The sequence below is a fragment of the Phyllobates terribilis genome, unplaced genomic scaffold, assembly GCF_046119375.1.
Source record: "Phyllobates terribilis strain yellow unplaced genomic scaffold, ASM4611937v1 Scaffold_11__3_contigs__length_659146591, whole genome shotgun sequence".
In the NCBI taxonomy this organism is placed as follows: Eukaryota; Metazoa; Chordata; class Amphibia; order Anura; family Dendrobatidae; genus Phyllobates; species Phyllobates terribilis.
The window spans coordinates 150,021,784-150,044,709 of NW_027362771.1; the positions used below are offsets into that span (position 1 = coordinate 150,021,784).

General features: G+C 44.2%; 1 protein-coding gene and 1 non-coding gene across 2 annotated transcripts; both read right to left on the minus strand.

The window, feature by feature from the left end:
- Positions 1 to 9,177: 9,177 nt before the first annotated feature.
- On the minus strand, positions 9,178 to 22,921 carry HEMK2 (HemK methyltransferase 2, ETF1 glutamine and histone H4 lysine). Its single transcript, XM_073650687.1, has 7 exons — positions 22,823 to 22,921; positions 22,522 to 22,654; positions 20,464 to 20,550; positions 16,307 to 16,397; positions 12,840 to 12,923; positions 11,495 to 11,636; positions 9,178 to 10,815 (listed from the first exon to the last, which is right to left on the minus strand). Exons 1-7 carry the CDS (start codon positions 22,854 to 22,856, stop codon positions 10,703 to 10,705), a joined length of 684 nt encoding a protein of 227 aa, XP_073506788.1. The 5' UTR covers positions 22,857 to 22,921; the 3' UTR covers positions 9,178 to 10,702.
- On the minus strand, positions 16,062 to 16,133 carry TRNAD-GUC (transfer RNA aspartic acid (anticodon GUC)). Its single transcript has one exon. It is a non-coding gene; the product is annotated as a tRNA-Asp (tRNA).
- Positions 22,922 to 22,926: the final 5 nt, after the last annotated feature.

Consider the following 22,926-nt stretch of genomic DNA (forward strand, 5'->3'; position numbering starts at 1 on the left):
CCTCTAATTTTCCTCCTGCTGGATCCCTAGATTCCCCTTTCATTGCACTCGTAAAGTATGATGTCAACAAAAGTTCCCCACAAACACTAAGATACCCCTACAGTGAATTCCCCCACAGTACCCTCCACACACACAGTATGATGACCCTACTGTACCCCACTGCCTCATATGTGACCTCACACAGCCCTCCATGCAGTATAATGGGCCTACATACAATATAATGGCCCTACACCTCTCCACACTGTATAATCGCCCCCACACAACCCTCCACACAGTATGATGGATCCCACACAAACCTTCACACTATAATTGCTTGCATAGAGTTTAAAAGGGTACTCCGGAGAGAGAAAAAATGTTTGTACTGTCCTTGTCCTCATAAACTGTAAAGATAAGATACCCAGTGTGCTTTAATTATCTTTATAACCCTTGTAATTCTGTGTGACAGGATTTTCTCCCTCCTCCTGTCTGGGTTATTACATCATGCACCAAGTGCTGCTCTCCCCTGTAAGGAACAACCAGCCTGAGGAGAGGGGGCGTGGCCGAAGCCCCATGTGTAGCACAGGCGATCAGATGATCACAGCTTCAGGTCTCCCATGGAGACTATTGAAGCAAATAAAAAGTAGGAAAAAAAAGTTTTAAAAAATATTAACATTTTTTAAAAAATATAAAAGTTCAAATCACCCCCCTTTGCCCCATTCAAAATAAAACATTAAAAAAAACTTCAAAAACACACATATTTGGTATTGCTGCATTTAGAATCGCCCGATTTATCAATATATACAGTGGTGGCCAAAAGTATTGGCACCCCTGCAATTCTGTCAGATAATACTCAGTTTCTTCCTGAAAATGATTGCAATCACAAATTCTTTGGTATTATTATCTTCATTTAATTTGCTTGCAAGGAAAAAACACAAGAGAGAATGAAGCAAAAATCAAATCATTGATCATTTCACACAAAACTCCAAAAATGGGCCAGACAAAAGTATTGGCACCCTCAGCCTAATACATGGTTGCACAACCTTTAGCCAAAATAACTGCGAACAACCGCTTCCGGTAACCATCAATGAGTTTCTTACAATGCTCTGCTGGAATTGTAGACCATTCTTCTTTGGCAAACTGCTCCAGGTCCCTGATATTTGAAGGGTGCCTTCTCCAAACTGCCATTTTGAGATCTCTCCACAGGTGTTCTATGGGATTCAGGTCTGGACTCATTGCTGGCCACCTTAGAAGTCTCCAGTGCTTTCTCTCAAACCATTTTATAGTGCTTTTGGAAGTGTGTTTTGGGTCATTGTCCTGCTGGAAGACCCATGACCTCTGAGGGAGACCCAGCTTTCTCACACTGGGCCCTACATTATGCTGCAAAATTTGTTGGTAGTCTTCAGACTTCATAATGCCATGCACACGGTCAAGCAGTCCAGTGCCAGAGGCAGCAAAGCAACCCCAAAACATCAGGGAACCTCCGCCATGTTTGACTGTAGGGACCGTGTTCTTTTCTTTGAATGCCTCTTTTTTTTTCCTGTACACTCTATGTTGATGCTTTTTCCCAAAAAGCTCTACTTTTGTCTCATCTGACCAGAGAACATTCTTCCAAAACGTTTTAGGCTTTCTCAGGTAAGTTTTGGCAAACTCCAGCCTGGCTTTTTTATGTCTCGGGGTAAGAAGTGGGGTCTTCCTGGGTATCCTACCATACAGTCCGTTTTCATTCAGACGCTGACGGATAGTACGGGTTGACACTGTTGTACCCTCGGACTGCAGGGCAGCTTGAACTTGTTTGGATGTTAGTCGAGGTTCTTTATCCACCATCCGCACAATCTTGCGTTGAAATCTCTCGTCAATTTTTCTTTTCCGTCCACATCTAGGGAGGTTAGCCACAGTGCCATGGGCTTTAAACTTCTTGATGACACTGCGCACGGAAGACACAGGAGCATTCAGGTCTTTGGAGATGGACTTGTAGCCTTGAGATTGCTCATGCTTCCTCACAATTTGGTTTCTCAAGTCCTCAGACAGTTCTTTGGTCTTCTTTCTTTTCTCCATGCTCAATGTGGTACACACAAGGACACAGGACAGAGGTTGAGTCAACTTTAATCCATGTTAACTAGCTGCAAGTGTGATTTAGTTATTGCCAACACCTGTTAGGTGCCACAGGTAAGTTACACGTGCTGTTAATTACACGAATTAGAGAAGCATCACATGATTTTTCAAACAGTGCCAATACTTTTGTCCACCCCCTTTTTTAGGTTTGGTGTGGAATTATATCCAATTTGGCTTTAGGACAATTCTTTTTGCGTTTTTTCATTGAAGACAAATTAAATGAAGATAATAATACCAACGAATTTGTGATTGCAATCATTTTCAGGAAGAAACTCAGTATTATCTGACAGAATTGCAGGGGTGCCAATACTTTTGGCCACCACTGTAGTTCAATGCAAAAAAATCTAGCAATTGCTTTATTAAAGGGGCTGTCCGGCCTTAGGCTACAAGTCTGCAGTCTTTCTATGTGACTGCAGACTTGTGAATCCTCACACTGCGCACTGTGATGATTCTTTGGCACCGACAGTGGCAAGCACAGGAATGCAAGTATGTGATTTGCATGTGACGTGCGCGGCCTCACTCAATGCAAGTGTATTGAGCAAATCTGGACAAGTCTAGTCGGAATGTAGCGGGAAGAATGCAAATCGCATACTTGCAGTCACATGACCGCCGCTCCCAGTGTCAGAGAATCCTAATAGTGTGCAGTTTGAGGATTCACAAGTCTGCAGACTTGTGGTTTAGGGCCAGACAACCCCTTTTTGAGTCTCTAGAGAATTCTTAGGGTTGTTCACATAGGGCATTTTTGGTGTGTTTTTTTCTGCAGGAAAACATGCTCTCTTGGCAGAAAAGAAGCAGCAGCAAACACACAGAGTTTGGTGAGGTTTTTTTGTTGCGTTTTTCAGGATCCCAAAGTTCAGCTTTGCTTCCACCACAGAAGCATGAACACAGGTCGCCAATGCAAGACATATGTGAAACCATATTAACCAGAATTACAAATGTAACAGTTGGGGGAGGTGAATTGTTCAGGAATAGTTTACCTAAGATATTGACAGAGCATTAAGTTTGTAGGACACTACTTACTTTTACACTTTGGTCTGCCATTGAGTTGCTCAGGCATTGTTCAATTTCACACCTTGGTTGGCCACAGGTATTCTTCAATCTCACAGATTGGTCAGCCATTGTTTACTTTGAACGCATCACTAATTTAATTAAACTGTTCTAATCCTAAGGCTACCTGCCCAAGATCAGAAGTATCAGCAGTTTGGATGCAGCTCACCTGCGCTGGGTCAAAAAAACCGCTGCGTTGTACAGTACAATTACAGTGCATGGGATTTATAGAAATGCCATGCCCACTGTGCTTTTATTTGCCACCGCGTAAACTCACTGGTGGCAGGGCTTTAGAAACGAGTTTCACATACTGTTGTACTTGCTTTTTTCACTAAGAATGCAGCAAAACCTGATACCTGCGTTTTTCAGCATATTTTCAACTACCCAATGCAATGGGTGAGAAACGCTGAAAAAACGCTGAAAGAAGTGACATGCTCTATTCTGCAAAAACGCAGCTCTTTGACAAAACAGTCAGGAAAAAAAACCAATGTGTGTGCATGAGATTTCTGAAATCTCATAGACGTTGCTGGTACTATAAAACGCAGCTGAAAATTTGCATAAAAACACCAAAAATGCCCTGTGTGAACATACCCTAGAGGGAATCTGTCACCAGGTTTTTGCTACCCCCACTGAGAGCAGCATAATTTAGACACAGAGACCCTGATACCAACGATGTAGCACTTTCTGGGCTTCCTGCTGTAGATTTGATAAAATAACTGTAGAACTACCTGGCAGCACGTTTACTAGTCCTCTAGTGATAATCTCCTGCTGATAAACCAGTGATTTTATAAAAACTACAGCAATAAATGCAAATCGCATATACATTATGCTGTTCTCAGATTAGGTGGCAAAACCTTGGTGACAACTTCCTTTTAAAGTGTTTAAAATGCCCCTGTGAGGTATTAGACCCTTGTCCCAATATTACAGTAATGTAATGTCATTTTTGCAAAATTAATTTATATGCTGACGTTCTCTAGGACTAAGCCAGCGAGTCGTTCACTCACCAAGACTAGCCCGGGCGCAGTATCTCCAGTAGTGGCCCCCTGGGCGTGATTGACAGTACCTGCACTACCACTTCTCCTAATTGTATTCGCAGCCTGAGAAGACCCAGGCAGTGCAGGGAGCACCCATGACGTCTAGGGACTCCTTACTGCAGCTACTCAGCCTGCATTAGTGTCATTGAGTGAACGCATCGCTAGATTAGCCGCAGTACACTTGCATACAGCGAGCAGCAGCATATTAATTTATTTTGCATAAATATCTTTTTATTTAAAGAGATTGGCCACTACTTTTTATGAAGGCCTATCCTTGTGATAGGTCATCCATATCTGATCGATGGGGGTGCGACACCGGCCACCACCGCAGATCAGCTGTGAACAGCTCCAATTTTCGGATGATGCGGCAACACAACAATGCTATCATTTCTATAGTGGTCGCGGTGGGTACTGCAGGCCCATGAATAGGATATATATTACTCGGTCGCGGCCACTATAGTTTCGACAGAGCTGCAGCGCTCCGATAAACTAATTAGCATCTTGGAAATGGATTCTAAACATTCTTTTATTGCCATACACTGCCATCACTTATACTGTACAAAGGGCTGGTTAGGGAGGGTGTTAATGTAAGAATAAACACATGCTGGGTGTTTGGGGGATCTGTCCGTTCCCTTTAAGTACTTTAAATGATTAAATCTGTCCACTTCTTGCCCAAGTTCAGTAGTCAATGAACTTCCTTGTCCTTTTGTCTTTTCCAATCACCTCTGATAAAACCTCCATGTCCAACTTGTCTGGTAACTTTGACAGGATTTAGGGAGTCCTCACTTTTTTCTGCTCCTCATAATATAGATCTTGGCTGGACATCCAATATTGTATTAATTAGGCCACGTCCCCACTATCAGTATTTGGTCAGTATTCGGTCAGTATTTTTTCTCAGGAGTGGGAGCCAAAACCAGGTGAGGAACAATGAGAGAAAAGGTATAATAGAAACAAGTCACCAATTCTGCATGTATCACCCACTCCTCAGAAAAAAATACTGCCCGAATACTGACCAAATACTGATAGTGGGGCTGTGGACTTAGGGAAATAATCGCTGACGTTTTCTGAAGCGTCTTCCTCCTGAAAAACACAGCAGGTTCGCCCGCATGAGACAGACGCCGCGCTCACAGAGCTTATCCTAACGTGGAGAAATCCACAACAGGATCCATCTGGCTTTTCGGTTTCCCCATCTGATGTGGATTTGAAGCATTTTGGATTTCCACTTTTTTTTTTTTTTTAAAGCCTTTTGATATACGGACTCTTCAAGCGGATCCGCATCAGAGAAATGACATGTGAAATCTTTTCGTCCTCATTTTTAAAATCTTGTAAGATTAACTCAGAAACTTGCTGCATTCATTTCTGTATATTTCCCATTGGAATGAATAGGAGTATTCCAATAGCATTTGAAGAGGGTTTTTTTCACATGGATTTTGAAGCAGATCTGCTTCAAAATACACAAGAATTCCATGTGAACACATCCTTATATGCAAGCTGCCGATCTGACAAAGCAGAACATGTAGAAGTACTATATACAGATCCCGGCTGTCAGTTATTGCTAGATTCATACTTTCTATATATACGCCCAAAAGTTGTGTCTATATATATATATATATATATATATATATATATATATATATATATATATATATAATGTATGATAACTCTTGGGCATTTTTAGAGTTTTCCTGGTACTATGCTAGAAAGGCAGAACACAGGTTACATACTGCAGCCGCCATTCCCTGCCCCAGCACTTAGCAGTGACGCCGGCTGTCGCCTTCCTGTGACTGTGCTGCGTCTGGTCTGCGCCCTGCCCCCTACAGACACGGTGGTTAATAGCAGCCAGGGCCAACAGCACCATCTGTCTGCAGCACACCTGCACTACAGCACGAAAGCTCCAGACATTTCATCCGTGCACACCGTGTAGACTCCCGTTATCGCCGTGAGCGATGATTGCTGCTCAGTTCACATTGGATTATGGTTAATGAATCCTAAAAATAAAATATCCTGAATGTAGCTATAGCAAAGTGGAAAAATAATGATGATGCCTGTGTGACATTCGACCAATTGCAGTAATTGTGCTACTAAATTATGACATTATTTTCATGTGTATGAAATAATACTTGTATTGTAATATAACAACAATAATAAAACGGTATAACAAGTATTATAAACCCCCCCCAAAAAAAACCTAGCAGAGGATGGTTTCGATCCATCGACCTCTGGGTTATGGGCCCAGCACGCTTCCGCTGCGCCACTCTGCTCGCTGCTATAGCTAAGCATCTGAGTGTATAACACCCTGTGCTGCCCAGTGCATAATGTCACACATATATACTGTTTCTGTAGGGTAGATCTTTTGAGTATTTCAAGAATTATAGTTTTTAACTCTAAAAAGCTTATAGTTTGCCAGTCATTCAATTTAAAAAGAAAAATAAATAAAATGTGTTATGGACCATCATGGTGATATTATTTTTATATATATTTATTCACTTTTAACGTAGCAAATCCCTGTTACTTTAGTAAAAAACACATTGTTGCAGATTTTCACTTCTTTTTGCATGTGGATTTTTTTTTTTGCTTCATTCAGTGGTCAAATTTAGAATGTTTTTGTTTAAGCAGAAACGCCTCAACTTTTCACATGTTGTGTCTTTATACACTTCAAAAAGCAGCAACATTAAAATGATCACGGAGCTTATTGAAACAGTTTTTTGAACCGGTTTTGATGAGGTTTTTGGAATAATTCAAAATATACATCAGAACTCCGTATACCCTAAGTGTATGTTCACATGGATTTTTTTATGTGGATTTTAAAGCAGATCTGCTTCAAATTCCACATAAAAAAACTCAGTAACTCCATGTGAACATACACTAAGGCTGCATTCACGCCTTTCCGAAAACCACAGTAAAACTATATGTTTATGCCGCAATTGTGGTAAAAAAAAAAAAAGTAACGTGACGGCAACTCTGCCTAAAGCCCCCTTCACACGGCCCCTTAAAAAACGTGGATGTGAGACGGTCTGTTTTTACCATTCGTGTGGTTTTCTGTTGGCTGTCCGTGTATACGTGCGTATCATCCATGTGCATCATCCGTGCGACATGTTCCGGAATAGAATGCAGAATAGAAATGACAGATTTCATCCGTCCTGCCGGAAAAAAACAGACATGTCTACGTGTGGGTCACAGCCCCATAGATTATAAAGAATGTGCATGGGTACGTGTCTCCGGTATGTGTGAAAACAGACGCCACATGTACCGGAGGTGTGAAAACAAACGCCACATGTACCGGAGGTGTGAAAACAGACGCCACATGTACCGGAGGTGTGAAAACAGACGCCACATGTACCGGAGGTGTGAAAACAGACGCCACATGTACCGGAGGTGTGAAAACAGACGCCACATGTACCGGAGGTGTGAAAACAGCCGCCACATGTACCGGAGGTGTGAAAACAGACACCACATGTACCGGAGGTGTGAAAACAGACGCCACATGTACCGGATGTGTGAAAACAGACGACACATGTACCGGATGTGTGAAAACAGACGCCACATGTACCGGAGGTGTGAAAACAGACGCCACATGTACCGGAGGTGTGAAAACAGACGCCACATGTACCGGAGGTGTGAAAACAGACGCCACATGTACCGGATGTGTGAAAACAGACGACACATGTACCGGATGTGTGAAAACAGACGCCACATGTACCGGATGTGTGAAAACAGACGCCACATGTACCGGATGTGTGAAGGGGCCTAAGGCCTCATTCACATGTCAGTATTTTTGCAGTATTATGCCAAACCCAGGAGGAAAACTTACAGAGAAAAACTATAATTGAAAGATTGACACCTGCTCTGTGTTTTGGGGACACTCTTGGTTTTGGCATACTAATACTGATGAAATCTGAGTAAAGCCTAAGGTTATGGCCAAGTTCACACGTTCAGTATTTTATCTCAGTATTTTTCCTCAGTATTTGTAAGCCAAAACCAGGAGAGGAACAATCAGAGAAAAGGTATAATAGAAACACGTCACCACTTCTGTATTTATCACCCACTCCTGGTTTTGGCTTACAAATACTGAGAGAAAATACTGATCAAATACTGAACGTGTGAACATGGCCTTATAGGAAGTGTTAGAAAGCACAACAGAGTCTGATTTCTGAGCCGACACCCAGTGCTGGAGTATTCCCTATACCCGTCCTTTTTACCTCCTGGTGTTAAATCCCACATTTGGGAAGAGAACAAATTTTACCTCCATAGTGGATTCTCCATGAGATGAGGACACCAGACCGATATATATTTTCTAAGGATAGTAATCCCGCTCAGAGGTCTAACCACAGTAAGCTAAAGGAAACTTAAAGGGGTTCCCCCGATCAAGAAACTACAGCTATCAGCATGCCGGTGTTAAAAATAATATAAAACACGGCATTCACCCTCCACAGTCCAGCACTTATGTCGCTGCTCTAGGAGGGTGATTGTTTACCGGTTGCAGAGGTGACGTCATGTCGATAGTGCTGCAGCCAATCACCTGGGCTCAGTGGCTCGTTCTGTGTACATCGGCAAACCTTAGGAAAGATCGTCAATTTCAGATCGTGGGAACCCGAAACCCCAACTGTTTGGCAGGTCCTGCAGTGGCTAGGAGAGTGTACGCAGCTGGGACCACCACCAACCTGACACTTATGTAACGCCCTAGAGATTGGTTATCAGTGGCTATGTCCTCCTATGACAACTCCATTAAAACTATTCACAATACTTTTGTACCAATCCCAAGCGTGGATCCAAAAGGAAGGTATTAAAGAAAAAAAACTATATATTTCTTTCTGTATTCACTCCTTTCAGTTGTCCTACTGGATTTTTAGATTTGTGTACATAGGACTTAACCACAATTGCATCTGATCCACTAGTCCTATCAGCAATAAATCACAATTTTCATGTAACACATTTGTAAATCTCAAAGCACAATTTATATGAGAAAAAAAAGGTACTAACACGTGGGATGTAAAACGCTTTAGTTTAATATGTATTATGACAAGTATTTAAAAACAACACAGAAGACACAACATTGGCTAGGTCCAGGAGTGGATAATGGTCATAAATCTGCTGTGGAGAGTCCACATTAATTAGTTTCCACATCCCCACCATGTTCATTACGTTTCAGAAATGCCACAAATTGCCACTGTTTAGACCACATTCACACTATCAGTATTTGATCAGTGTTTTACCTCAGTATTTGTAAGCCAAAACCAGGAGAGGAACAATCAGAGGAAAAGTATAATAGAAACATGTCATCACTTCTGTATGTATCACCCACTCCTGGTTTTCACTTACAGATACTGATGGAAAATACTGACCAAATACTGAATGTGTGAACGTGGCCTTATATAGCAAGTGAAATCCACATGTAAAATATGCAGATTTTACCACAAATTCATTGCAGATGTGGACCAAAGCAACCTTTTAATAGATCAACATACTGAATACCATTTTTACAGTGGTTGGCCACTACTTGGACAACTTGTATTTACATGAATTAGTCAGCCTTGCAAAATATATATAACATATAGTCCCCTCCAGCACTAGCACAGTTCCAGCATTGTCGGTGCTGGGACGTCCGGGATTTGCATGCCATGTGTGCTTTAGCCAGTTAGTGGCCGCTATGGGCGTGCTATACTCTCACTTCTTTCACTTTTCTGACATTCGTCAGACAGAAGTGAGAGCACAGCAGCTAAATAGGAACCGCTGATTGGCTGCAGGGCTGACGTGGCATAACAATACCACGTGAACCCCAGCAGACATTGCTGGAGCGGCGCTGAAGCTGGAAATGGGTATTTAGTTATTTTATATTACAAGGTGAACTACTTCATTTAAAAAGGGGTTCTCCAGATAGTTGGATGTTGGGTTTCATGATAAAATTAGGACAATGCTGCTCATGCTAAACGGAGCACGGCAGAGACATCAGCTCTACATCATGTGACCACTATAGCCAATCAATGAGCTGATGCCGAGGTAGATAGTGATCACATGCTGTAGACAGAACATCACCGCTACTGTTGTGTAACAAAGAGCAGAGGGCAGTAACAGAAAGAAGCTCTGGAGCAGCAGGGGCTTCACCAGGTAACTACTGCTTATTTGGCTATTTAAAAGCAAAAACAGCGTGATTTCTATTTCCCTATGAAACCCAACAAGCCCTTTAAGTTTCAGGAAAGTATCCTCGATGCAGCACAGCCACAAGACCCCAAATGAGCACATATCTCGTTATACGGAGATAATATTTGCATCTATGCTTTGCAGAATCCTGTTCCTTTCTCCATCAGTCCTTAACATCTGTAAGATTCCCTATGAGCATACCACTGTTCAGCTCACTGAGATCACAAAGCGAGATCAGCAGCTCTCACTGAATGGACAAGTTACATCTCCATGGACCGCCAAGCCGCACTTTCTCTTGTCACTGTCCGTGACATCTATGTAATCTGAAGAACATGGATTATGTTCTATATTCCTCTTGGAGGACACTCAGCAGCATGTCACTGCGCTCATTGTCAACCAGTAGATTTCCAGAATTTTAGGATAGTAAGATGCTCTCCTCCCGCTTGTCTAGACAGCACCGTGGATCCTTGTAATCCATAGGAATTCATTTTCTCCACAATGTCATCTGAAAGTAGAAACATTATGGTCAGAAGTCTGCAAACAGATGAATGCAAGTTTCATCTATATTAAAAGTCAGATAATCTGGACAGCAAAGGTGGCAGATTACCAGAAGTCCAAAAGACAGATTAGATAGGTATTGTGTGCTCACGAGGTCCATATGAGTAATAAATGCCATGGTCGGGCTGAAACACATATACATATATACACACACACACACACACACACAATAGAAAAATCACATCACATTGGGCCAGGAGAACACAAAGAACAGTCGGGATTTTTATCATAAGGAGTTTCTTTACATGGATTCTACAATAAAACTTCCCATTCATTTCACTGAGAAACGTGGCCATAATGTTCATGGTGGATTTTTTTTTAACATATGGTTAAATAAAGAGTCATGTCAATTAATCTCTAATTTGGCATTGAAATTAAATGGAAGTACAAAAAAATCCCCTTACAGTTTACTCAAAATCTCAGGGTGAACATATACTTCTGCCACCTAATATTTGGCCACCAAAGAAAACACACAAGTGCCAAACTATCAGATAGGTTGTCTACTAATCCAGCATGTGAAATATGTGCCGAATCAAACCAAACGTTCCCACTGTCCATTTCTGGCATGTTACACCAATAAGGCCAAATAATAAAGGCCTACAGGATAATGTAATGAAACCGCTCACCGACATTGTTCTCTTTCAGAACAAGTAAGTACAACAAGCCTTTCGAAGACAGGAGCTCGGGAACCAGAGGGAGAAACCGGTCTATAACTTCACGACCATTTTTACCTCCAGCCCAGGCCGCCTCTATTCCACTACTTCCTACCTAAAAAAATCAAGAAGAAAAAAAAAATTAAATAGAACGGTAATAAAAAGCTGTTTTTCTAGAACAAAATATCAACTAATATGGATCAGAGGCTGCGAGAATGTAGATGTCAAGAAGCGAAAGTTGGGATACAATCAGCAGCAAGGAGCCCAAAGCAAACTTCCCTGGTTGATGTTATCACTATAAGGCCATGGCCCCACTATCAGTATTCGGTCAGTATTTTTTCTCAGGAGTGGGAGCCAAAACCAGGAGTGGGTGATAAATGCAGAATTGGTGACTTGTTTCTATTATACCTTTTCTCTGATTGTTCCTCACCTGGTTTTGGCTCCCACTCCTGAGAAAAAATACTGACCGAATACTGATAGTGACCTAAATGGAATCATAGGAACTTGTTACCTTGTTTTCCAGTCACCTATGTAGGTATATTATCAGTTTTGAAGGGGTCAAACGCTACATTGTTGCTGCATTTTTTTCTGTGCGTTATTTTAAGAGTAAAAACCGATGCACTTTACAGTACCGCCAAAGTGAATAAGATTTCTGAAACCTCATGCACACGCAGTTTTTTTTTCCTTGCGGATTTGAGCCATCAAAGTGTTTTTTCAAATCTGCAGCATGTAAATTCTTTCAGCATTTTTTACACATTGAAATGAATGGGGGAAAAAAAAAGCGCATCAAAAACGCAAATATTTTACACAGCATTTTTCCTGCCAACAATCTAGGTTTTTGGTGCAGAAAAATCTGCTGCAAATACCTAACATGTGAAACACAGCAATAATAATAATTTTATTTCTATAGTGCCAACATATTCCGCAGCACTTTACATTTTAGAGGGGACTTGTGCAGACAATAAAAGACGTTACAGAATAACAATAATCACATAAATCAACAATCTGTGTAGCAATTCAGAACATGATGTAAGCATTTCTGCATGCATGGTAAATAAAGTATTCATAGCATGCATCCCAACTGACGTTATTGCTAATATCAACCAATCAGAACACAGCTTTCATTTTGTAGTCTGCTTTCAAAAAATAAAAGCTGCACTCTGACCGGTTGCATTGGGCAAGAACGAGTTTTACTTTTTGTCAGTTTTAATAAACCTGCCCCGCTGTGCTCACGAATGCCGTTCAATGTAATGGAGTTGGCATGCTAATCTATGACATCTTTGATTTCCATTTATTAGTCTCTTTCGTAAAAACATACCTCTTCAGATGGGGTAACCACATAAGGAGGGTTAAAGAGAAGAAGGTCAATGTGTCCTTGCAATCGCGGCAGTAATCCGCTGACCTGCAATAAGAGCACATGCCCATCATATTATCATCATGGTGCCATGCTCTCCAGAGAGAACATAATCCTACAATAGTGATAAACTTAACAAGAAAGAGACATTACATCTGTGTATGAGATTGGGATAAGTACTAACCCAATATGGACTAAAAAGAACAAACATTAATTCTATAGGCAAAAAGGTTCAGGTATACCAAAAAAAAATCCTACAATGGTGAGTACTAGCTTGTACACTTTGTGATGGCTAATCTCCAGCAGGCCCATAGAGGATGAATGGAGCTGAGGCGTGCAGGCCCATAGAGGATGAATGGAGCGGAGGCGTGCAGGCCCATAGAGGATGAATGGAGCGGAGGCGTGCAGGCCCATAGAGGATGAATGGAGCGGAGGCGTGCAGGCCCATAGAGGATGAATGGAGCGGAGGCGTGCAGGCCCATAGAGGATGAATGGAGCAGAGGCGTGCAGGCCCATAGAGGATGAATGGAGCGGAGGCGTGCAGGCCCATAGAGGATGAATGGAGCGGAGGCGTGCAGGCCCATAGAGGATGAATGGAGCGGAGGCGTGCAGGCCCATAGAGGATGAATGGAGCGGAGGCGTGCAGGCCCATAGAGGATGAATGGAGCGGAGGCGTGCAGGCCCATAGAGGATGAATGGAGCGGAGGCGTGCAGGCCCATAGAGGATGAATGGAGCGGAGGCGTGCAGGCCCATAGAGGATGAATGGAGCGGAGGCGTGCAGGCCCATAGAGGATGAATGGAGCGGAGGCGTGCAGGCCCATAGAGGATGAATGGAGCGGAGGCGTGCAGGCCCATAGAGGATGAATGGAGCGGAGGCGTGCAGGCCCATAGAGGATGAATGGAGCGGAGGCGTGCAGGCCCATAGAGGATGAATGGAGCGGAGGCGTGCAGGCCCATAGAGGATGAATGGAGCGGAGGCGTGCAGGCCCATAGAGGATGAATGGAGCGGAGGCGTGCAGGCCCATAGAGGATGAATGGAGCGGAGGCGTGCAGGCCCATAGAGGATGAATGGAGCGGAGGCGTGCAGGCCCATAGAGGATGAATGGAGCGGAGGCGTGCAGGCCCATAGAGGATGAATGGAGCGGAGGCGTGCAGGCCCATAGAGGATGAATGGAGCGGAGGCGTGCAGGCCCATAGAGGATGAATGGAGCGGAGGCGTGCAGGCCCATAGAGGATGAATGGAGCGGAGGCGTGCAGGCCCATAGAGGATGAATGGAGCGGAGGCGTGCAGGCCCATAGAGGATGAATGGAGCGGAGGCGTGCAGGCCCATAGAGGATGAATGGAGCGGAGGCGTGCAGGCCCATAGAGGATGAATGGAGCGGAGGCGTGCAGGCCCATAGAGGATGAATGGAGCGGAGGCGTGCAGGCCCATAGAGGATGAATGGAGCGGAGGCGTGCAGGCCCATAGAGGATGAATGGAGCGGAGGCGTGCAGGCCCATAGAGGATGAATGGAGCGGAGGCGTGCAGGCCCATAGAGGATGAATGGAGCGGAGGCGTGCAGGCCCATAGAGGATGAATGGAGCGGAGGCGTGCAGGCCCATAGAGGATGAATGGAGCGGAGGCGTGCAGGCCCATAGAGGATGAATGGAGCGGAGGCGTGCAGGCCCATAGAGGATGAATGGAGCGGAGGCGTGCAGGCCCATAGAGGATGAATGGAGCGGAGGCGTGCAGGCCCATAGAGGATGAATGGAGCGGAGGCGTGCAGGCCCATAGAGGATGAATGGAGCGGAGGCGTGCAGGCCCATAGAGGATGAATGGAGCGGAGGCGTGCAGGCCCATAGAGGATGAATGGAGCGGAGGCGTGCAGGCCCATAGAGGATGAATGGAGCGGAGGCGTGCAGGCCCATAGAGGATGAATGGAGCGGAGGCGTGCAGGCCCATAGAGGATGAATGGAGCGGAGGCGTGCAGGCCCATAGAGGATGAATGGAGCGGAGGCGTGCAGGCCCATAGAGGATGAATGGAGCGGAGGCGTGCAGGCCCATAGAGGATGAATGGAGCGGAGGCGTGCAGGCCCATAGAGGATGAATGGAGCGGAGGCGTGCAGGCCCATAGAGGATGAATGGAGCGGAGGCGTGCAGGCCCATAAAGGATGAATGGAGAAGAGGCGCGCAGGCCCATAGAGGATGAATGGAGCGGAGGCGTGCAGGCCCATAGAGGATGAATGGAGCGGAGGCGTGCAGGCCCATAAAGGATGAATGGAGAAGAGGCGCGCAGGCCCATAGAGGATGAATGGAGCGGATGTGCTTCATATGGACAGGATTCATTCTTGGTATTAGTGGCTGTAACAGAGGTCGGACCCCCAGTGATCAATAAATTATACTCTGTCCTATCAATAAGGTATAACTTATGTACTTGATACAATCCCTTTAAAAACATGCCATGCGGTGGGATGAGGGGAGACATCACCAGGGAAGAGGAGAACTGGAGGTTTATAATAAAATAACACACTAAACAGTTATCCAGAAATACAGCAATTCAACAATAGCTATGGATATACAGCAATAACAGAAGAACCAGCCATCACTATACTGCACTAATCCTACATCTTGTGTCCTTAGGTATATGTGCGAAAACTAAATCTAATATGACCATAGGATTGACAGTAATGTAGCTTCTTGGTCATTGGCTGCCATAGCAGCAATTAACAGTAGATCCCTCATCCAGATCTAAATACAATCTGCAACATTCTACAAAATTGGGAAAAATCCCACTTTAGCAAGTTGCAAAATACACTCCCGCGCTTCAAAGGGTGTTCTGGTGAGCTGACCACTAGGGGCGCTGTTTAATAGAAGTCTATGGAGTTAGATGGTTAGAGCCTATTTCTACACGGCAGTCAGACAGATGTCCTACAATGTATATGCAGACTGACCTGTACACATACTGATCATATGATCACAGTTTCTCTGGAAAAGTAGAAGTCCTTATGTCTAAATGATATAGTTACATGTGGAGTATGAGCCTATACTGTGCAAATATAGTCCTTCTCAAGTGCAAAGAAGTGTGTAGCGCATTATAGATGCGAGAAACGCTATAATGTGTTACCATGTCTGCGCAAAGTTTACAGGTTTCATTAAAAATAAAATTATAACATTTAATGAAATTAACAGATGCAAAAATCTAGCCTCCCCGTCGGGGAATCGAACCCCGGTCTCCCGCGTGACAGGCGGGGATACTTACCACTATACTAACGAGGAATTGCTTGGGAAACACAGTCTCTGTGGCTGACTTGTCAGGAAATAGCACTGTCTGTTCACTAACACAATTTATATTTCCAAAACATTTATAGAGGGAGGTGAAATGGGAGAAGGGGGAAAGGGGGAAAAGCATCCAGTAATATGCAGCGGAGTCAGTAAATTTTTTTTATTACCAAATCAGTAATAATGGTGTCAATGTGCACAGTGTTGGCACGTGCAGTCTCCATTGTGCACAATGCTGCAGTAGGATTCACATCTGTACATCTAAAACAAAATCAGAGCAAAAATCAGAAACACAAAAAAGATCTTCACTGATAAAGTCTGACAGGAAAGGATAAGTATTTTAAAGGAGTATTCCACTTTAACACTTTCAACTTTTTTTAGTAATTCATGGTGGCCAAGCTAAAAATAATAAAATCAGTGTTACTCACCCTCCCCTGGTCCGGCACAGCTTCCCGGCTGCGAGGCGGGTCATTGTGTGCAGGCTGCAGTGGTGACTGTATGGCAATAGCTCTACAGCCAATTACTGGGCATAGTGGCTTGTGCCGTCTACATTGGCATAGACGTGGAGCTCAGTGATTGGCTGCAGCAGTGATGGGCAATGGAGTGCTGACATCACCGGGGCAGCAGCAGAAAGGCGTCGCAGGACCTGGGGAGTTTGTTATTATCAATAGCTGCAATACCCCAGAGGAAAAAAATTTGCCCCAAAAGGCAACCACATTTATTATGTGTCTAAGGCCTCATTCACACATTGGTGCTTAAGCAAGTATATGACAAAGGGTACCGGTCGCAACAGTGTTTTGGATCAGTGTGCCATCAGTGTACGGTCCGTTTTTACCATCAGTGTGCCATCAGTGTACTGTCCGTTTTTGCCATCAGTGTACGGTCCGTTTTTACCATCAGTGTGCCATCAGTGTACGGTCCGTTTTTACCATCAGTGTGCCATCAGTGTACGGTCCGTTTTTACCATCAGTGTGCCATCAGTGTACGGTCCGTTTTTACCATCAGTGTGCCATCAGTGTACGGTCCGTTTTTACCATCAGTGTGCCATCAGTGTACTGTCCGTTTTTGCCATCAGTGTGCCATCAGTGTACTGTCCGTTTTTACCATCAGTGTGCCATCAGTGTACTGTCCGTTTTTGCCATCAGTGTACGGTCCGTTTTTACCATCAGTGTGCCATCAGTGTACGGTCCGTTTTTACCATCAGTGTGCCATCAGTGTACGGTCCGTTTTTACCATCAGTGTGCCATCAGTGTACGGTCCGTTTTTGCCATCAGTGTGCCATCAGTGTACTGTCCGTTTTTGCCATCAGTGTGCCATCAGTGTACTGTCCGTTTTTACCATCAGTGTGCCATCAGTGTACTGTCCGTTTTTACCATCAGTGTGTCATCAGTGTATGGTGCGTTTTTACCATCAGTGTGCCATCAGTGTACGGTCCGTTTTTACCATCAGTGTGCCATCAGTGTACGGTCCGTTTTTACCATCAGAGTGCCATCAGTGTACTGTCCGTTTTTACCATCAGTGTGCCATCAGTGTACTGTCCGTTTTTACCATCAGTGTGCCATCAGTGTACTGTCCATTTTTGCCATCAGTGTACTGTCCGTTTTTGCCATCAGTGTGCCATCAGTGTACTGTCCGTTTTTGCCATCAGTGTGCCATCAGTGTACTGTCCGTTTTTACCATCAGTGTGCCATCAGTGTACTGTCCGTTTTTACCATCAGTGTACTGTCCGTTTTTACCATCAGTGTGCCATCAGTGTACGGTCCGTTTTTACCATCAGTGTGCCATCAGTGTACGGTCCGTTTTTACCATCAGAGTGCCATCAGTGTACGGTCCGTTTTTACCAGTGTGTCATCAGTGTACTGTCCGTTTTTACCATCAGTGTACTGTCCGTTTTTGCCATCAGTGTACGGTCCGTTTTTACCATCAGAGTGCCATCAGTGTACGGTCCGTTTTTACCAGTGTACCATCAGTGTACTGTCCGTTTTTGCCATCAGTGTGCCATCAGTGTACGGTCCGTTTTTACCATCAGTGTGTCATCAGTGTACGGTGCGTTTTTACCATCAGTGTGTCATCAGTGTACAGTGCGTTTTTACCATCAGTGTGTCATCAGTGTACGGTGCGTTTTTACCATCAGTGTGTCATCAGTGTACGGTGCGTTTTTACCATCAGTGTGTCATCAGTGTACGGTCCGTTTTTACCATCAGTGTGTCATCAGTGTACGGTCCGTTTTTACCATCAGTGTACAGTCCGTTTTTACCATCAGTATGTCATCAGTGTATGGTGCGTTTTTACCATCAGTGTGTCATCAGTGTACGGTCCGTTTTTGCCATCAGTGTGTCATCAGTGTACGGTCCGTTTTTACCATCAGTGTGTCATCAGTGTACGGTCCGTTTTTACCATCAGTGTGTCATCAGTGTACGGTCCGTTTTTACCATCAGTGTGTCATCAGTGTACGGTCCGTTTTTACCATCAGTGTGTCATCAGTGTACGGTCCGTTTTTACCATCAGTGTACAGTCCGTTTTTACCATCAGTGTGTCATCAGGGTATGGTGCGTTTTTACCATCAGTGTGTCATCAGTGTATGGTGCGTTTTTACCATCAGTGTGTCATCAGTGTATGGTCCGTTTTTACCATCAGTATGTCATCAGTGTATGGTGCGTTTTTACCATCAGTGTGTCATCAGTGTACGGTCCGTTTTTGCCATCAGTGTGTCATCAGTGTACGGTCCGTTTTTACCATCAGTGTGTCATCAGTGTACGGTCCGTTTTTACCATCAGTGTGTCATCAGTGTACGGTCCGTTTTTACCATCAGTGTGTCATCAGTGTACGGTCCGTTTTTACCATCAGTGTGTCATCAGTGTACGGTCCGTTTTTACCATCAGTGTACAGTCCGTTTTTACCATCAGTGTGTCATCAGGGTATGGTGCGTTTTTACCATCAGTGTGTCATCAGTGTATGGTGCGTTTTTACCATCAGTGTGTCATCAGTGTATGGTGCGTTTTTACCATCAGTGTGTCATCAGTGTACGGTGCGTTTTTACCATCAGTGTGTCATCAGTGTACGGTCCGTTTTTACCATCAGTGTACGGTCCGTTTTTGCCATCAGTGTGTCATCAGTGTATGGTGCGTTTTTACCATCAGTGTGTCATCAGTGTATGGTGCGTTTTTACCATCAGTGTGTCATCAGTGTACGGTCCGTTTTTACCATCAGTGTGTCATCAGTGTACGGTCCGTTTTTACCATCAGTGTACGGTCCGTTTTTGCCATCAGTGTGTCATCAGTGTACGGTCCGTTTTTACCATCAGTGTGTCATCAGTGTACGGTCCGTTTTTACCATCAGTGTGTCATCAGTGTACGGTGCGTTTTTACCATCAGTGTGTCATCAGTGTACGGTGCGTTTTTACCATCAGTGTGTCATCCGTGTACGGTGCGTTTTTACCATCAGTGTGTCATCAGTGTATGGTGCGTTTTTACCATCAGTGTGTCATCAGTGTACGGTCCGTTTTTACCATCAGTGTGTCATCAGTGTACGGTCCGTTTTTACCATCAGTGTGTCATCAGTGTTTTTCACAGATAGATAAATAAGTAAATAAATGATGAAGCTTCTTCTTCACTTTACAATGGTAAGCACGGAAGGCACATAGACCATACACTGAAGCCCTCCCAGTTTTGCATGGACACCTGGGCCATCAAATAACACGGAAATGTGAATAACACCATATATTATAATGGGTACATGTTGTTAAAAAACACAGATAGAACACATACGTGCAACACGGACGCCTGAATGAGGACTTAGACACTTTTTCTGACTCATCTAAAATAATACGGTCTAAAATGTAGACAGTTTGAGTAAATCTGCCCCAAAGTTTTTGAGAAAAAGCCTTATGGGTCAATGCCTGAACGGTATGCAAGTACAATGCTAAAAGGGTTGTCCATCATTTGGACTCTTTCCCATTTCTCCTTTGGGATCTATAGTTACGTTGTCATTATGAACAAAATCTCATGGAGGCCTGCAGAGGTTTGACAACATGGCCACATGACGTTCCATCACTCCAAGCCAGGTCTCAGAATCCTTGGCAAACAGGTCATTTTCCCAGGAGGGAAGCAGATTTCAGTAATTCGCCTGCCCTGCTGGTAGACCAACTAATGTATTACATGCCGCCAGGCACATAGAAGAGGCCCAAACCCCTACAGGGGACCCCCTATAACACCTATATGGCATGTACCCAATAGGGGATACACCTTTGTATGGCATTAGTAGGACCCCTGTACCTCTAAACAAATGTGCATTTATCACAAGCAAAGGCAGGGAAAAATTCACGTACAGATACCACGCATGAGGTCCAATAAGTGATGCCACAAAGGCGGACACCACGCCAGAGCCACAGCCGACTTCTAGGCAGATCTCCACTCTGTAAGAGACGTAAAGAGGAATCTGTTACAGAAAATAAAGGGTTTACAAGTTACGTTTGTTATTTCGTAGTATTCAGGAACTAGACATTGAGAAGTATATTTTCCTAGTTTTTCAATACACAAGCTATTCTGCTATGCATTGCCTCTTTCATGCACTCAGGCCACGTTCTCACTTTGTTCAGTGTTTTGATCCATTTAAGTGTTTGGATAGAGCCGTAAGTAATATGTCTGAGACTTAAACATTTCAATTATCCTTTTCCTGTGTGTAGGATGGGATCGTTTCAGTTTTAAGTCCTCTCATCAAGACAACCCATGTCCATGTGCATAAGAATATCATGGGGGTTGTGGTCCCCAGCTTTGGAGCTTCCCAACCCTTTTACAGCCAGAGAATAGTTTTATAACTCGATTTTCATTCTGGTAGACTTGTGCTGTCTTTGTATCACAAGAGCTTCATGTTTTACATCTGTCCTGATAAGAATAGAGTGGGATTCAGGTGATTTAAATGAATTTAAAAGGAAAGACAGATGCAAAATACTGACAAAAAAAAAAAAAAAAAAAAAACACGTGTGGATGAAGCCAAGGCCGGGCTCAGACAGCCAGATTTCATGTTCAGTATACGGACCACAATGCACGGACTGACCGGGGGTCTCCTGACCCAAACTCATGAGGCTGTAAATTCAGGTGAGGTGACCCATGCATAGTCTGGGCCTTAGGCTGGGTTGACATGGGTATATTTCAAGGCCGGTATACGGACCACGACACCCGGACTGACCATGGGTCTCCTGAGTCCTGACCCAAACTCATATGTGCCTATGAGGCTGTAAATTCAGATCAGGTTACTCATGGACAGTCTGGGTCTTAGGCTGGGTTCACATGGGTATATTTACTGGACTGTAAAGGGACCACAATGCCCAGACTGACCATGGGTCTTCTGACCCAAACTCATATGTGCCTATGAGGCTGTAAATTCAGTTGAGATGACCCATGAACAGTCTGGGCATTGCAGTCAGACCGTTAAACAGTCAGTCTCATCCTGGCCTTAGGCTGATTTCACACGCACGTATTCACGGCCTGTATACGGACCAGAATGGCCAGAGTGACCGCAGGTCTCCTGACCAGAACTTATACCCTAATAGACACATATGAGTTTGGGTCAGGAGACCCACCACCAGACCGGGCATTGTGACCGTATACAGAATGTGAAATACACCCAGCTTTAGGGTAGTAAACGTGTGTACAGCCTCAACTGACACGGACTTGTGACATTTTTCCAACAGATGACAGTGAATGTTTCCAGGTACAACACAGTCTTTCAGCAACAAGGATGATATTCCTCAAAGGATGTTCCCTTGCTGGGGAATACAATGCCTACACGGGGACATTTAGGCTATGTGCCCACGATGCAGAATTGAAGCAGAAAATTTCTGCAGCGTTTCTGCATGTCCTTGGCAGTAAAAACGCACGTGGATTTTACACGCGTTTTTTAATCGTTTTTGCAGCGTTCTTACATGCGGATTTTACACGCATTTTTGACGTGTTTTTGCAGCGTTTTTACATGCGGATTTGACTTGCGTTTTTCAAATGCATTGTGACCTCAAATCCGCATGCGGAAACACACAAATAATGGACATGCTGCGGAAAATTCCGCAGCATGTGCACAGAACATGCGGATTTTCATTGGGCATCACGGGGCACGTATTACCAAGTGTTTTTAAAGCGTTTCTGCTGCGGAAATTCCACATCAAAAACGCATAGTGGGCACGCAGCCTTAGGAAACTTTTTAATTGTAAAATTGTCTTTGTTGCTCCTAGCAACCAATCAGAACCCAGTTTATATTCTGAATTCAGCTCATGAAAACTGGAAGCTGCGATGTGATTGGTGGCTACAGGCAGCAAACAGTTGATAGATCTGCTGAGTGGTGATTTTGAGCAGCAGTTCTACACAAATATATATGTCAGCACTTGAATTACCCAGATTTCAGCTCCTCTGCCTCCTTCTCCAAGGCATCAATTAAAAGAAAAGTGTCCTCAGCCGGGTCATACACTTCAGTAAAATCTCCACGCCCGACATGTGAGTGCACAGGAGTGGGGAGCATCCTGCAGACTGGAAGCAGAAATCTGATGGTTACTACAAGGATTATTCCATGGATGAGCAGCTGGAACTGTTGGATCACCCAGATGTAAGCAGAGCCTCTGTGACAGTACACAGCAGAGACAGGCTCATGACGTCACAGAGAGGACACGTGATGCCTCTGCACTGTGGTATACAGACCAGGGGTTGTTCTGTCGTCTGCCCTGTCCACCATCCAGCTCCGCACATGGCCCTGTATAGACTGCTGCTCCTGAGAGCGATGATGTCACGGGAAGGGGCGGAGC

Bases quoted from the DNA above. Each gene is read 5' to 3' on its own strand.
- HEMK2 (XM_073650687.1), bottom strand. From the start codon at position 22,856: ATGGTGGACAGGGCAGACGACAGAACAACCCCTG. The intron at 12,924-16,306 runs GTAATAAAAAAA...CTCTTATTGCAG, and splicing joins ACACCATTATTACTGATTTG to GTCAGCGGATTACTGCCGCG. The intron at 10,816-11,494 runs GTGAGCGGTTTC...TTCTACTTTCAG, and splicing joins TCTGAAAGAGAACAATGTCG to ATGACATTGTGGAGAAAATG.